We start from the raw sequence: 17,269 nt of genomic DNA on the forward strand, positions 1-17,269 counted from the left end.
TCTCTTACAGTTTGTTAGGTAAAAACAAAAGAATGGTACTTTTTCTTTTTACCTTCAATGGTCTCTGGGGCTGGACTTTGGCTCAGCGTTGCCAGGCACCTGCTATTTGCATCTTCCTCTGTTAATTGTGTGGCAGGTTCATACTGCAGGATCGCATCCAAATCGTGGAAGAACTTCATAGTTTTAGAGCTGTCTCCAGAGTTGTGGGCGTATTTAACAGTTCTGTATTCATATTTAAGATTTTTGTACTTTGCCCGGCACTGTTTCCAGTCCCTGTGTACTCCTAGAGCTTGCAGCCTTTTAGCGATATAAAGAAATATTCCTTTATTTCTCAGTGTTCCATAAAGTTGTTTTCGTACATTTTTTTCTGCCCAGACACTTAGCAGAGCTTTAACCTCTTCCTCAGTCCAGTGCTTTCCTGCTCCACTCTCCATGTTGAAAGTGACCTGGAAATGATTCACTATTTCTAGCCAAGGTTTTGTTTCCTAGGAAACCAGACGGCTGGTTGTCAATAAGCTCTGAAGAGCTGAAAGGATCTAGTTTAACTGGTTCAAGCTGCCTGAGGGGAGTAACTTGAGAAACTGCCAAATAAGCAGGCTTTGTGATTAAAGAAGCCTGGACCAAAATGATTCCTGTTGTTATTCATTTCAGCTTCAAGGAAAAATGACCCTTGACACAAAAGGGAAAGAAAACCTTTATTGGTTTATGTCTTTTCTTATATAATTCACTCTAGTTTACTATATGATTTTTTTAAGTTGTTATGGAAATGATGAGCAGAGGTTCTTTCTGCCCTAAAGTTTATGGCTAATGTTATTTTTTTTCCCTCTGATATGAATCACTTAGTCTTTTAATGTTGGTTAACCAAAGACCACATCAGTTCATTAAATAAATCCTTATGTTATCACTTATATGTGGAATAAAAAAAAAGACACAAATGAACTTATTTACAGAACAGAAAAAGACTCACAGACATAGAAAACAAACTTATGGTTACCAGGGGGAAAAGGAGGAGGGGAGGGATAAATTAGGAGTTTGGAATTTGCAGATACTAACTACTATATATAAAATGGATAAAAAACAACAAGGTCCTATTGTATAGCACAGGGAAGTATATTCACTATCTTGTAGTAACCTATAATGAAAAAGAATATATATATGTGTGTGTATAACTGAATCACCATGCTGTACACCAGAGACTAACACAGCATTGTAAATTGACTATATTTCAATTTAAAAAAAGAAAAAGAAGTCCTAAATCACAAATTATTCAGGGTGTATATTATTATACGTATCTGGTCAGCATAATAGGTCATAGTATTTGACACATTGATAATTTAATAAAATCACTTCAATTTAAATTTTTTAGATTTTTACTATGCAAGTACATTAATGTAGTTTTTCATGTTATTAAAATGCCTTAATATAATTTTGGAAAAGATTGTTTTTACCAAATAAATATATGTATAAATTTTACATATATGATAGAGGTTTACTTTTTATTTCTACCCTGATATATATTCTTTGAAACAAAATGTGTTAATAAACATCTAGTATTTATAGCACTTGTTCAGAAACATTAAAAATTGTTGAGCAATTAATACCTTTATTTTTATCTTTTGAGTGTATTGAGTGGTGCAGATCTAGGTTTTACCAACGTGTTGCCCAACCTAGCTAGAAGCTAGTTACCCTGCCCTACCTAGCTGGAAGCCTAGCTTCTGGCTTTTTTATCTGTATCATCTAAAAATACTAATGTAGCAAATTAGATCCAGAGTTCCTGATCAGCTTCGGGTTTTTTTTGAAGCAGCATTTATTATTTTATGATAAAAAATAGTGATAAATATTTGTAAGAGAAAATTTGGAGAGTGCAAAAAGCAAAACAAGAAAACTAAAGAATAAATTTTGTTCATAATAATGTTTCCCACAACTAAGCATTTTACCTATTTTATTTAGAGATTTTCATTTAGATCTACATACTCAACCTTATTTATAGGTCACATAACTACAGAGGTTAGAAGCCCAGGTTCTGAAGTCAGATTGTCTGTATTGAAATCCTGGCCATGTCACTGTTCTCCGATCATTCTCTGTGTGACACTGGACAAGTTACTTCCATTTCTTTAGTGTTGTCCCTGTCTATAAAATGTGAATGGTAATCACAGAACCTGCTTCATAGGATTGTTTTGAAGGAATAATAGATTAGATTGATGCAGGAAAAATGGATGTGGGGCATGAGGAGGGCTGTGTCCCAGGTCTCAGTTTTTTGAGTCCCTGGGACGTGCCCTGCCAGGTGTGGGTCCTTAGCTTCACACAGGAAAGAATTCAAGAGTGAACCAGTTGAGTAAAGGTAGATTTATTTAGAGAGATGCATACTGCATAAAGTGTAGGCTGTTTCAAAAGGCAAGAGAAAAGCTATGAGGTGTGGGGGTTGGGTGCTTAGATTAGAGTAAAAGTAGTTACACACTCCATAGACGGGGTGGCCGTCTCCAAAGAGGAGGGAGCCAGAAGTGGCCACGAGGTGCTGTGTTACCAGTTTTTATGGGCTCAGTAGCTTCATATGCTAACAAGTGGGAGGACTACCTTGGGGAAGGGGCTGGGATTCCCAGGAAGTTGGCCATTGCCCACTCTTTGACCTTTTATGTTTAGTCTTGGAATTGTCATGGCGCCTGTGGGCATGTTATTCATATTACAATGGGCACGTAATGAAGCTCAAGGTCTACTAGAAGTCAAATCTCCCACCATCTTGAGCCTCAAGGCCTCCTGGGGGTTGATCTTCCACCATTTTGATGTTAATTGTCATTCCTTGAGTGGCTGTGCCCTGCCCCCTTCCTTCCTGTCTCAAGATCATTCCCGTAAATGCTTAGGACAGTGCCTGGTATTTTAGAACTCAGTCTCATCTGCTGCTTTTGCTAATCTTGTCATTATAACATCATGCATAGAAGTGACACTAGTAGTAGTGGCATTTAAGAGTTGTCAGACTCAGTTCATGGATGCTGTCGAGAAAAGTATGTTTCACAAAATTCATTAAGAAGCTATCAGTGGGGTAAATTTAATAGTTGGTACCTTTTTATATTCACAGGGGTCAGGAGAGTGCTGGTATTGTGACCAGTGATGGGAATTGGATGCCAACATTCAAAACACACAAGGTATATTTAAACATTACAAAATATTGGTTATAAAGATAACAATAGCCAGAAGATCACTAGTATATGGGGGCTGGGGAAGGAAATTTGAATAAAGAATAATTTGTATTTAGAAGTATGGTTGACCCTTGAACAACAAGAGTTACGGCTACTGACCTTCGAAAATCCGCATATATCTTTTGACTCCCCCAAAACTTAATTGCCTACTGTTGACAGAAAGCCTTACCTATACATAAACAGTTGATTAACACATATTTTGTGTGTCGTATTTATTATACTATATTCTTACAGTAAAGTAAGCTAGAGAAAAGAAACTATTAAAATCATAAAGAGAAATTACATTTACAGCACAGTACTGTATTTAATCCAGACAGTAAGCTTCCATTGTCTTTTTTACAAGATGCATGTGAATCTGTCGGTACCTACAGTACCTACGTTAATGTAGTCTTACATGATACAAAACAGTGTAGATGTTATGTGTGCTACTAACACGTGACATCAAAAATGAAAAGACAATGTGAAAAAGCAATTCATATTCACAGGTATAATGATTCATGCGTTGATAACGAAGAAGCAGCAATATGACTGCTTTATGGTAGCCTCTACAATAATGAATGAATTGTTATAAAATATCACTCACTTTATGCCTGTATAAGGATGGACTGTCCACTTTGATAGCAGACTTGCACATGATGTTCTACAGGATGACTACTTAGGCATTGATGATGGTGGCATAGAAACATTGTACAGGTACTTGGTTTTCACATGGGGACACTCACACACATACACAGCAAAGTTTATTAACGACATGATGATGACTTACTGTTCATTAAGTGGAAGTGGGTCATCATAAAGGTCTTCATCCTAGTAGCCTTCGTTCACATTGAGTAGGCTGAGGAAGAGGAGGGGTGGATCTTGCTGTCTGGGGGGGGAGGGGGAGGCAGGCAAGGCGAGCACACTGGGTGTAGCTTGATGGAAATACATTCTGATTTCTGTCTTGACTTTTGCTTTCTCATTTCTCTAAAAATGTTTGTGAAGTACCAGTCCTTCTTCCACTGTTTGCTTCAGTTTCAGTGCCCATTTCATAGAAGAGCCCATGTTGTGAAAGAAGTCAAAAGCAGTCTTGTATAATCAGAACCCTTCTGCCAGACTGTCCAGCGTCAGTTTGTTTTCTGGTACTGCTGCTTCTACATCCTCTTCCTTATCATCTAGCGCTGATTCAGAAGCTTTCATCTCCCTCACGTCATGTTCTGTTAATTCCTCTGAAGAATTTAGCTCTTGAATTTCTCCAAGGTGCCCTTGACCCTTCCCCACCTTTTTTTTTCTTTTTTTTTCCTTTTTTTTTTCCTTTTTCCCCCCATATCCAGAATCTCTTTCGTGGTTTCCTTGATAGGTTCTGTCATAAATCTGCACAACATCTGGTCACAGTTTTCTCCAGCAGGAATTTATAGTTTCAGGCTTGATGGCTCTTACAGCTTTTTCTATAACAACGAAGGCACCTTCAGTGGTGTAGTCCTTCCAGACTTTCATGATGTTCTATCAGAATTCCTTTCTGTAGCATTGACAGTCTTTCCATAGAGTACCATGTATAATGAGCCTTAAAGATACTTAAGACCCCCTGATCTGGAGGCTAAATTAGAGATGTTGTGTTTGGGGGCACGTAGGCCCACTATTCACGCCTTCAGTGTTGAACTTATAGGGTTCTGGGTGCCAGGGTATTGTCCAATATCAAAAGAACTTTAAAAGGCAGTCCTTTACTGGCGAGGTACTTCCTGACTTCAGGGACAAAGCGATGATGGAACCAATCCAGTAAAGGGGTTCTCATTGTCCAGGCTTTCTAGTACAAACGAAAGACTGGCAGCTGGTATTTGTCTTTTCCCTTCAAGGCTCGGGGTTAGCAGCTTTATAGATGAGGGCAGTCCTGATCATAAAGCCCATGGCGTTTGTGCAAAACAGAGAGTTAGCCTATCTATTCCTGCCTTAAATCCTGGTGCTTGCTTCACTTCCTTATTAGTAAATGTCCTTTGTGGCTTCCCCCTCCGCTCCAGAATAGGGCACTTTTGTCTAAGTTAAAAACCTGTTCAGTCAGATATCCTTTCTCCTCAATGATTTTCTTAATGGTGTCTGGGAACTTGTCCGCTGCCTTGGTCAGCAGAAGTTGCTTCCCCTGTTATCTTGACATTGTTTTAAGCCAAATACCTTCCTAAAAGTATCAAACCATCCTTTGCTGGCATTAAATTCTCCAGCTGTAGATCCTTCACTGTCCTTTTGCATTTAGTTGTCATATAATGACTTCACTTTTTCTTGAATCATATTACAGTCAATAGATATGTATACGTTTCTTATAGCAATCCAGCACTCACATAAAAGCAGCATTTTTGATATGAGATAAAAAGGTATTTTGCAAAAAATGTAAGGTTTTTGTGCCTGTTGATGTAGGCACAGCAACGGCTTCATGTATTTTCTTTTGCTTTACAATGGTCCTTATGCTGGATTTATTTATCTTGAAATGGTAGCCAACCACAGCTGCAGACCTCAATCTACAGTACGCATCAAGCAATTCAGCTTTTTCTTATAACGGCATGACTTTTCTCTGTTTCTTGGGATCATTTCCAGAATCACTAACAGCACTTTATATGGGTCCCATGATGTTACTCAAGGTGTACGGTATTGATGCTAAACACTATGAAAAATACACAGGAACTGGGAGAGGTGACTTTTTACTGTGATAACCAATTTAATGGAGAGGTGAACTGCTCACTTGGAGATAATTGGTGTCACATGGTGTTTTAAGTGGATACTTGTAACACTTGAGCTCACCCCAATATTAACAGGAGGTGGCAACGAAATTATTACAGTAGTGCTGTATGCAATACAGTTCATTTTAGGCAGTTAAGATTTAATACTCCACTTTAATGTTTGTTTACATTTCTCACAACTACAGATAGTGCTATTTACAGTCTGTAAGTGTTTGTGTGCGTAAGTTTTGATTAACTCACTACATTTTATAGTAGGTTTGTGTATATTTTATGGTAGTAAATGATTAAATAGAATAGCATCTACACATATTTTATACATTCATGACACTCCTAATTTTTTCTTAATTTTTTCGGTTACTCTAGGCTACACGGTTCGTCTGCCAGTTTTTTTAAATTGTCGCAAATCTGCCCAAAAATTCTTCTGATACATTTATTGAAAAAAATCCATGAATATGTGGACTTGCCCAGTTCAAGCCCATGTTGTTCAAGGGTCAACTGTAATACTCTTTGGATCAGCTGTTTCTATTTGTCAAACTAGGATGCATTTCTGTCCCAGTGATAGTTTGCTAGACTGACTCAAATAGGTCATTTATTTGAATACTTTAACATGCTTTGAATTTAAAATTGCAAATAATTTAGTTTATTGTATATGACAAATTTTATCACTTAGTACATCTGTTCCTCAATGTTTCATTAAAAAGTGTCTTATAAAACAAGCACTTCATTGTTGTGAATACATTAAATGCTACCAAATCATTCACTTAAAAATGGTTAATTTTATGTCATGTGAGTTTCACCTAGAATTATTTTTTTAGTGCTTCACAGTTCTCACAATTAGCACTAGTCTCTTTTTTTTTAAGATTAGAATTCTGAAGCACAGAAAAATTAAGTCAACTGCATTTTCTAATTTGAGATTGAGCAGAGGCTTATAAAAGTGTTACTAGTGGTTTTTTTTCATAAGATGAGCTCTTGCTTTGAATTTGCAAGGGAATGGGTCTTGTAAATCACGTCTTTACTGAGGACAATTTGAAGAAATTATATACTTCAAATCTTGGAATTGGACACACGAGGTACGCCACTACAGGAAACTGTGAATTAGAAAATTGCCAGCCTTTTGTCGTTGAAACACTTCATGGGAAAATAGCTGTGGCACATAATGGCGAATTGGTAAATGCTGCTCGCTTAAGGAAAAAGGTAAGTTTTTTTTTTTTAATGCTTTTTTTATTATTGTGATAAATTAATGAAAAGAAGTTACTGAGGAATTTGGTAAAGGACATTATCCTGTTACCTAACTGCAGAGAACAACTGTATTGGGGGGTAGGGTATAGCTCAGTGGTAGAGCATGTGCTTAGCATGCATGAGGTCCTGGGTTCAATCCCCATTAAAAATAAATAAATAAACCTAATTAAGTCCTCCCCCAACCTCCTCCCCTCCAAAAAACCCCCAACTGTATCAGAATTACATGGACTTCTTCTTATAATTACAAATTCTAAGGTATCACCCCAGAGTCTGGGGTGGGAGATTGCTGAGTCTGCATTTTAATATGCTCCTAAGGTAATTCTAATGCACTGTTTTGGATTAGATATTTGGAAAATTGATTTAATTATTTCCCAGAGCGTTGTCCTGCTCTCTTCTTAGATGCTGGGATTATTATAATGACAATAATAAGTTTCATTTGGGAGTTTTTTTGCTCCCAAATGAAAAATTAAAAATTTTTTCAATCAAAAAAGTATAAATATGAAGTAAAAATTATTCATAAAACTCACTGCTCAGAGTTAACCACTAAAAGTTCAATTCCAGACAATACGTAGCTCATTATTTCTAAACTGAACCCCTTACCCAGATGCTAGACTTTACGCCTACACATTTTGCTGCTACTGAAAATGCTCTGTAGTGTTAAACTCAGCCTGTGCGTGTTAGTGGTGATGCCCTTGTCCAAGTCAGTCTTGCTCAGAACCTCGTAATCATAGTGCACTCAACCAAGTTTTAGTACATCTTCTACACTTAATTGCTCAGTACAGTCGATTCCTTCTATTCTGCCAGGGACAATCAGTGAGGATGGGTAGCCACCATTACTACAACCATCAAATCTAGGTTGAGAGTCCCCCACTGCAGTGTGCCACTCTTATGGGAATGTTTCCTGTTCGTCAGGAGTGTCCAGGGCTGAAAAAGTTAGAACGGCAATCCCAAATCCTCATGCCTTCTCCGCCCCACCTCAACCACCCACCCATTGCAGGTCTACATTCCTTCAAACTTAGTTTTCAAAAGCTGTCCTACATACCTCCTAAAGCACTTTTTTGTTCCTTTTTGAGAAGCTTCAGAGACTTCCCGTTGCCTCCAGCAGCAGTTCTCCATTATTATATACACATACCTTCCATTGGTAGAATGCAGGATTTTGATACCCGAGCACAATGCCTGATCTCTTTCTGTGCTGGCAGGCAATTGGGCAAGGGGTGAGGTGAAGTTTCTTCCTTTTCTAATGATTACAACCTTTCTCCTTTCTAAATAGCTTCTGCGTCATGGTATTGGTCTGTCAACAAGTTCTGATAGTGAAATGATCACCCAGTTACTGGCATATACCCCTCCCCAGGAACAAGATGACACCCCAGACTGGGTCGCAAGGTAATTATAAAATTAGGCTGAGCCTGCAGGTCTGGTAATGAGAGCTTTGCCTTGCACGTGTTTATAACTGAAATTATTCATTCAATTATTTAATTAATTCCAGGATTAAAAACTTAATGAAGGAGGCACCCACAGCATACTCCCTGATTATAATGCACAGGGATGTTATTTATGCAGTTCGAGATCCTTATGGAAATCGTCCTCTATGCATTGGTCGTCTTATTCCTGTATCTGATATAAATGATAAAGGTAATGAACTTCAAAGGGAATATAATTTCATAATGCTTTTCCGGGTCGTTGTCTTACTGTTGGCACACCCGGAAACCTTGAGGTATAGAAAACTTATTGAGTAAAAAGCTAGGTAAAAAAAAAAAATATGGTACTTAGTTTTTAAAGTACATTTCCTTGAATGTTTCTGAGGATAAGCCAGTTTTAATATATTTAATGGGATTTCCCATTTTGTCCTGTCTGAATGGCGTATTTTATATCCTTTATTTATCTCCTTTGCCCAGCTTTTTATTTATGTAGTATGATGTCAGTGATTTTCTTTTTGACTTGTCAGGTATCTTATTCAAGCCATGAAATCATAATATTTGGAGGAATCTTAGGATTGTTAATTTTATCTTTGGTTCTAGTCAAACAAGGAGCCATGTGCTCTTAAGGTCATAGTAATGGATATTCTCTGAGCTCTTTTATTTATCTATTTTTCATTTAACTGTTCTCTTTAAATAGATAAGCCTCTTTTAAAATTTCTTGAATTGATTGACTGAACCTATTGTCTTGTGATTTGCAGGAAAAAAATCTTCAGAAACAGAAGGATGGGTGGTGTCTTCAGAATCTTGTAGCTTTTTATCTATTGGTGCAAGGTAAGTTTTATCTCACTCAGCAGATCAATTTTTTGCCACATCAGTAAAAAAATTTTTATTATAATATGAAAGTTCTGTTTCTGATGTCTGCAAGAATACGTATTTATAAATGCAGTTTCTTTTGTACATTGTACTCAGCAGTTGCACTGACTTTAATGTTCCAACAATAACCTTCTAATCCTGGACCTGGCCTCTTGTTTTCAAAACACCATGAGCCTTATTTTAGAAAGGAAAAAAATCTCCTCATCAAGGATCAAAAAATTTAAACTAGGACAAAAATGTTCTCTTTAGTCTTCATTCTTCCAGTAATAAATAAAACATAGGGCTTTTATTTTTTTTTAATTCTAAGTTTGAATTTAGGGGTAACAGATTTATAAAGATTATTACTGGAGGAATATTACTTTTTTATTTTTTAAGCCATTTTTAGACTTTCCTCTAAGGGAAGGGACTCTGTACTTTCTAATTGACAGTTAGCCTTAAGGACTGGTTTACTTAAAGTCTTCTTTAACATTGTTTCCCAAGATATTACCGTGAAGTCTTGCCTGGAGAAATTGTGGAAATATCCAGACATAATGTCCAAACTCTTGATATTATACCAAGGTCTGAAGGAAACCCAATGGCCTTCTGTATCTTTGAATATGTTTATTTTGCAAGACCAGATAGTATATTTGAAGGTAAGTAAAATATCTTGATAACAATTAATAAAAGTCTGTTGTTTATCCCATCGAAGTATGGCAGTTCTGGGGCCCAAAGGCTTACCTGGCTCTGTGAAGGCACATAGTTATACGTTGTGGATTTGGGACTGAGCCTACAAGTCATAAGATGACTATTTTTCCTTTTCATCTGACTCCTGGATTTTGTTTTCCTTTTAGGAGTAAGGATTTTGATTTTCAGATATGTATTAAAGTTAATTTTTTTTAAAATAGTAAATTCCCCCAGTTTACATATTTCCACTTTAGTGGGGTTTTTTTTTATGTCTTACTTTTCTTTTTGTGCTCAAATCTATAGGGTTCTAACAAGCTAGTTTTTAGAATAGTGATATTCTGCTGAGCTATATTATACTACATAAAAATAATTTATTTCCTTTTCCAAACATTCCAGACCAAATGGTTTACACAGTAAGATACCGTTGTGGTCAGCAGCTGGCCATGGAAGCACCTGTGGATGCAGATTTGGTTAGCACGGTTCCGGAATCTGCTACGCCTGCTGCTCTTGGTTATGCAGCAAAGGTATTTTCTCTTAATTAACACACAGTGAATTGTTCATCTAGCACTGAAATTAGAAATCCATGTATATAAAGAGAAACTCATCAATTTATTGCAAAGAAAGAAAAAATGTTGGTTTCTTTATAAGAGTTAGTTTCCAGCCTCTTCATTCAGCGGCACTATGTTTTTTAGCAGAGTCCACAAAAAGTTCAGCCAAAGACATAGGAAAATGATCCTCTTCATTTTAAAAAGATAACATCATGAATATATGTAGAATTTAAAGGTATATTTACTTACTAGGAAGTATCCTCACAAGCCACTGGTATATTTGTTCCCGATTAAGTATGGGTGATGATGAGCTGTTTGCATTAATTCTCTTTAATGTTCTTAGTACTATGCTTTATTTCACTGTTTGTAACCAGGTAGATTATATAATTATAGTGATCCTAGGTGTAATCCCCGCGTTCATTATATTTGAATGTTTAGTGTATGAATTTTTAAAAGAAATAATATGCAACATTTTAGAGGAGGTACCTTAGTAAGAGGATAAAGCACTTCCTGTCCCCCAGAGAGCATCTCCTTAGCCTACTGGTTTTAATTCATTTCTTGCTGATAATTTTATTTGGATTTTTCTGACAGTGATTTATTCTTTGTCATGTGTTCACATTCTTAATATTCTCTTCCAAGATAGAGAAATAATATTTATTTAAGAGAGCAGCATTACAAATTCTAGCAAAATGAGTGGGTTTTCCCACTAAGTTGAGGACTTTCAGTGATTTTTCTTTTTGCCTTTTTCCCCTTTAAATAGTGAAGTAAAATTGTAATCTGATGATGGAGAGTTCAGAATAACAACCACATTTAAAAATTTTACATACATGCTACAAGGGGAGCATGACCTGGAGAAAATAGGAGCTTAGAGTTCTCTGTACATTTGCTGCTCATTGTCCTTTTCTTCCTTCTCTGTCAGTGTGGGCTTCCATATGTGGAGGTGCTATGTAAAAACCGGTATGTAGGAAGAACCTTCATTCAGCCAAACATGAGGTTAAGACAGCTTGGTGTTGCAAAAAAATTTGGAGTTTTGTCGGACAACTTCAAAGGCAAAAGAATTGTTCTTGTAGATGATTCAATTGTGAGAGGCAATACCATCTCACCCATAATCAAATTGCTCAAAGAATCTGGTGCAAAAGAGGTAAGTAATATTAGAACATACCCTAAAGCACCAATAATTAACAATATGATAAAAACTGTTTTCATGTTGTGTAAATTTTATGTTAACGGTTTTATAAAATTAGTTTTAAAACTAACAAAAATCACAAAATAAAATACTTCTTAAATTTGTATTGATTACTTTTTCTTTTTGAAGATGTATAGTCAATCCTAGTGTCATAGATTTGACACATTAGGTTATGTTTTCAAATCTCAAAGTTTTTTCTAACTGAATATTTCAGTAATTCAAATTACAGAAGTGAGATGTCATTTACAGGTAATAGTTGAACATATTTAGAAATAAAATCTATTGTGGAGAAAAACGGTATAGAAAGCAGTATGATAGTCTATTTGGAAAGCTTCTAAGGTAATTATGATTATGATTTTCCAGCCCTTTTTTATGACTTATTGTGATTATGGGAATCTCTGTGGCATTCTATGAAAACCAAGTAATAAAAATGAAATGTAAAGTCAATTCAGCATCCATTACAATAATAAAAAAGAGTAGACATAAATAAGTAAACGAACAAACTGGAAATGGCTACCTACTAGCATGTATCTACCAGAGGGAAATAGTTTAGGAAATTGATACATCAGTATGATGAAATATCATGCAGCCACTAAAAACTATAATTATGAAGACTGCATAACGTGGGGAAATCGTTGCTGTTATAACAAAGGTAGAAAGTAAATGTGGACACCAGTTACAGCCATGTAAACGTACCTGACAAAAGGCAGGAAATAATGATAGACAAAATAGTAGAGAAAAATAGCTTTTTGGGTGGAGAGGGTACAGCTCAAGTGGCAGAGCACATGCTTAGCATGCGTAAGGTCCTGGGTTCCATCCCCAGTACTTCCTCTAAACATAAATAAATAAACCTACTTATCTCCCCCCTCCCCCAGATAGCTCTTTGTAGTGGTCAGGTTTTTATTATATCCTGGAAGATTGTATTTTTTCTTTTTAAAATGGTAAAATAAGAGGTAGGCAAAAGTGCCATTCAAGTGTTACAACAAAAAATGAAGGTGATCCTAGGAATATAAAGTCATGCAGTGAGAAATGGGAGATCAGAAGAAAGAACTGTCCATGTTAATAGGTGATGCAAGGAAACAACAGGCAGCTCTGTAAAAACCCTTTACAAGTGGCTGACGTTTTGAAATTCTTATTTAGCACGCTTTGGAGTCTAGAGCAGAGTTGCTCAAGTAGGATTCTTGTAAATGAGTGAATTATAAAAGTAGTTCTAACTGAACACCAGAGTTCTGTACGTATATCACATGATTTTCTAGGATTCATTTTCACCTATTACTGTGGAAGAAATTTTGTAGTGTGCTTTATTTATTACTCATATGTTGTTAATATATTCCGTTAAACAATTTTTTATGTTGCATTTGCCAATGACAGAATTTTGCATAGTTGTTCTTACAGTGAATGTCAAACTAACGAAATGTCCGAAATGATTTCTTTCCAAGGTACACATTCGCGTAGCTTCACCCCCAATTAAATATCCATGCTTCATGGGAATAAACATACCAACAAAAGAAGAGCTTATTGCTAATAAACCAGAATTTGAGCATATTTCAGATTATCTAGGTAGGTATTAAAATTTCTATAAATTATCTTTTATTCATCTAATAACAGAAAATCCAAAGCTTAGATATTTTAATAAAAAATAGTGTTCAATATTTGTTGAAAGTAGATGGTGTATATGTTAAGCAGATATTGGACACTGTTCTGAAAAGTGAGAATACCTCATGTGGATGGACCATAGTCAGTGCCGTGGTAGAGAGCAAGGCCAAGGTGGGACCAGAGGATAAGGAAGAAAGGCTTTCCCAGTAGAAAGAACTACATATCAGTTAAAGCCTCCCAGAGGTCAGACCACAAGAAAAACAAAAGCAATTTCACTGTAGAGTCTAATAGAATAATTTTGATGTCAGTACAGATCAAAAAGTGAAAAGCTTATGTAGGCTTGTCTTTAATAATGAGGTCAGAAGACTTGGAGATGGAGGTCATTCTTGATAAGACATTTGCCTTTCAAAGTCAGGTGAAGTATAAACTCTAAATGTCACATACATGTTCAGCCAGGTATGGTACCTCCAACACTGTTTGTATATGGCTGGTGTTTCTCTTGACTGGTCATGCCTAGAGGTTACCAGTTAAACATTTCGAATATGACCCAACTGACATATTATGAGCAATTGCTCTTTGCCAGGAACATGTCTTTTTTATTGTAATAACAGCACAAAAATGTCACAATTAGGTAATGTTTCCCTTATCTGGTAGATGAAAAAATAGACTTAGGAAATAAGTAAGTGACCTTGAGCTTAAAGTTGAACCCAGATTTTCCTGACTTCAAAATCTGTTAATCAAGAAAATTACTCCTGAAGCCTTCCAGATCTATTCTACTTGAATCCTCCACTGCTATTTTAAATTATGTTATCCCTTAAATTCCAATTTAAAATTAAGAAAATAATAATAAAAGCCTGAGTTGCACTGATCCCCTAGTTGATGCCACCACCACCCCCTTTTTTAAGAGAGGCTAAAGGAGAAATTTTTATTCTGGCTTATGTTTTTCTGTTTTTAACTATTCTCTGTTAAGGCAGGTCTTCCTTTCCAGATGAAATCTCATGGCTTTTTTTTTTTTTTTTTTTTTTTTTTTTTTCCTCTTTGCCCTGTAGGAGCAAACAGTGTTGTGTATCTGTCAGTTGAAGGACTGGTTTCATCTGTGCAAGAAGGGATAATATTTAAAAAACAGAAAGTGAAAAAGCAAGATATTATGGTTCAAGAAAATGGAAATGGTCTGGAATGTTTTGAAAAGAACGGTCATTGTACAAAGCAAGATATTATGGTTCAAGAAAATGGGAATGGTCTAGAAAGTTTTGAAAAGAATGATCATTGTACAGCTTGTCTGACTGGAAAATACCCTGTGGAATTGGAATGGTAGCTGCTAGGGGTAGATGTGATGTTTCAAGATACAAAGTCCGTGGAGAAGTTGTAGTGGTTACACTTTATCCATTTACTGTTACTCAGTTGGTACAATGTAAAATGCCACATGCTTGTGTTATACCTTTTGAAATTTTTTTCTAAAAAGGGTACCAAAGTGCTATACTTTCTTTTATAACCCTAGATAAATATTTTGGTGTTATCTAGGAACTTGGATGACCCTTTCAGTTTTATTTAGTAGTTTAGTACTTTAAGGCTACCAATTGTGAGACCATATACATTTAATTTCAGATCATCAACAGTAATGCAAAGAACTGGTAAATTTCTGTTTCAGAGAGGATTGCCAAGTACTGTACATCTCCACAGATTCTTAGAGAATTTTGTGGAGGGTTTCTTGAGAATTATTGAAAATCAGTTATGGAATATTTTTAAAATTAACCTTGTTAATCACATATAATACAATGTTATATGGTATTCATTTTTTAACTCAAGCATTGGCTAGCCTTTTGCACCTGGTCGGAGAAGGCAGGTGGTTAAGTGGCATTTGCCAGGTCCATATTTTTAACAGTTTGCAGGAGGTTAGACTAAGGTGGTGTAGTACAAACAGGACATGTGAGTCAAGTATAACATTTCACGCAAACCTTGAATCTGTTATACCCCAAAGTTATCTAGTGTCTAGGGTTCTGATTATAGTTAGGACCTTGGCTTCTCTTAAAGAAAAACAAAAACAAATACAACTTTTGGTGCTTCACTTTCCCAATCTGTGCAATGCGGTGCTTACATTATTAAATAACTAACAGCAGTTATTTTTAGTGGCTAGAGCCATCATTCCTCCTTCAGTTTTAAGACAGTGCATGATTATTATTAGCTTTTGAAATGTTGACTGTTGGTCTGCAATTCAGATTTCAAAAGGAAGACACACAGCTTAGCAGTGATTTGCCACCTGTCTTTGAGATGCCCTAACAATGACGGCAAAGACGTGTCTTTTAAAAAATTTTCCTACATTTGACTAGAAAGTATGATCCATACTGCTTATACCTTATAGTATAAGCCCAGCAAGTAACCTCGTACGTTTGAAGTAAAAACTAAATATTTAGATTCTAACAAATCTTCTATCCTTAATTTGGTTATATGCTTTTTTAATGAAGTGCTTGATCACTTGCAAACATATGTGTATATACACATAAAGATCATTGCAATGAGATGAGCAAGTAGAAACATTGTAGGGGCCAAATTTGTTCAAGGATCAAGGAGACAGCGACTTTTTTCGGTTAGCATGCTCGTCTAATTCTGAGCATCAACATCACTTTTTCCAATTTGTTTTATTGGGAATCTAATGAAGTAGATTTTTTTTAAGTATTTTTTGGTTAACATCTGAGATTTAAAACTTTAAGGTGACTTGCCCCCAACCCTTGTTTTATGTAAGATTTTAAAACATGAAAGTGTTTGTTTCTGTGTTATTGTTACCATAATTTGATGTATGTAGTGTCCAAATCCATCTAGAAATGTAGTATTTATTAATAACTGTAATCTTTTGTCTTCATTTGGTATTCAGCCTCACGTGTTATATTATGGTAGGCCAAGGCAAAATGGTGACAGCTCTTTAAGCCCACCTGCAGCAGGCAGCAGTGGGTCAGATATCTCTGTGGTGGTGACACAAGCCAACCAGCATTTGGATAAAGCCCTGGGACCATATGAGTGTATAACCTCTTGTCTTAAATGTATTCCTCATAGCAGCGTGGAGGAGGCAAGACCTATGGGTCAATGTTGAACCAGCCTTATATTTGATTTTTTCAAAACAAGAGACTCAGGGAAAGTACTAAACCAAAATCTCTGATTTGATTTCTGTTGTTTTCCATAGTTTTTATCTTGTTTTATTGAGGTGCTTTTATAAAGGAAAATGGTACTGTGACAGTTTGATAATTCCACAGATTTCTTACTGTTTCTCCATCATGGCCTTTTATTTCACAGGTTTCTAAAGTGTGGATTACAATTTTATACCAGCTTCATCTCAAATGTTGTTTAACTGCTTTAAATTTCTATACTTGTTGTAAACAGCAGAGAAAATCATGTTTTCACGGGATCTATATTACTGTGAACTAAACCTACCTTTTTGTGACCTCCTTGTGATGCATTGGTGACAAATATATGTAATGAGTATGTTTAAATGTGTGTTTACTGTTTTTTAATAGTGACTTTTAGTGAGTGTGTTATATGGTGAGCAGTACAGTGATGGTCACATCCAGGATCCATACTCTGCATCAGCGAGGCTGATCTCATTACTCTGATCCAGGTGTTTCAATAAATAGGCCATCTCTTATGAACCAAGCAAAACTGCAGGTTTTGGACAAATAGGAGGGACAAATAAAGTAACGAGAAGTGCAGTGTTAAGTAAGCACTACAGTAAAGGCACGTTCCATGGGGACACTAGCAAGAACAGGGAGGGTGTCACAGAAGAGGAGGCTTAGATTCCCAAACTGTGTGTGTGTGTGTTGGGGAGGAGTACTATTTAAAATCAAAATAAAGTAGGTAGATG

At 36.1% G+C, this 17,269-nt stretch overlaps 2 protein-coding genes across 2 annotated transcripts in view; one reads left to right on the forward strand and one right to left on the reverse strand.

Moving 5' to 3' along the window:
• PAICS (phosphoribosylaminoimidazole carboxylase and phosphoribosylaminoimidazolesuccinocarboxamide synthase) overlaps window positions 1-449 on the reverse strand; it is a 38,839-nt gene extending 38,390 nt beyond the window's left edge. The window contains exon 1 of the mRNA XM_010966107.3: window positions 53-449. Coding sequence (XP_010964409.2) covers window positions 53-434 — 382 coding nt within the window. The 5' untranslated portion in view covers window positions 435-449. The remainder of the gene's footprint in view (window positions 1-52) is intronic.
• PPAT (phosphoribosyl pyrophosphate amidotransferase) overlaps window positions 1-16,901 on the forward strand; it is a 36,827-nt gene extending 19,926 nt beyond the window's left edge. The window contains exons 2-11 of the mRNA XM_010966108.3: window positions 3,074-3,140; window positions 6,884-7,090; window positions 8,406-8,518; window positions 8,622-8,767; window positions 9,312-9,384; window positions 9,907-10,058; window positions 10,486-10,613; window positions 11,557-11,778; window positions 13,263-13,383; window positions 14,469-16,901. Of these exons, the coding sequence (XP_010964410.1) occupies window positions 3,074-3,140; window positions 6,884-7,090; window positions 8,406-8,518; window positions 8,622-8,767; window positions 9,312-9,384; window positions 9,907-10,058; window positions 10,486-10,613; window positions 11,557-11,778; window positions 13,263-13,383; window positions 14,469-14,734 (1,495 nt within the window). The 3' untranslated portion in view covers window positions 14,735-16,901. The remainder of the gene's footprint in view (window positions 1-3,073; window positions 3,141-6,883; window positions 7,091-8,405; window positions 8,519-8,621; window positions 8,768-9,311; window positions 9,385-9,906; window positions 10,059-10,485; window positions 10,614-11,556; window positions 11,779-13,262; window positions 13,384-14,468) is intronic.
• Window positions 16,902-17,269: the final 368 nt, after the last annotated feature.

The sequence above is a fragment of the Camelus bactrianus genome, chromosome 2 (assembly GCF_048773025.1).
Source record: "Camelus bactrianus isolate YW-2024 breed Bactrian camel chromosome 2, ASM4877302v1, whole genome shotgun sequence".
Classification (NCBI taxonomy): Eukaryota; Metazoa; Chordata; class Mammalia; order Artiodactyla; family Camelidae; genus Camelus; species Camelus bactrianus.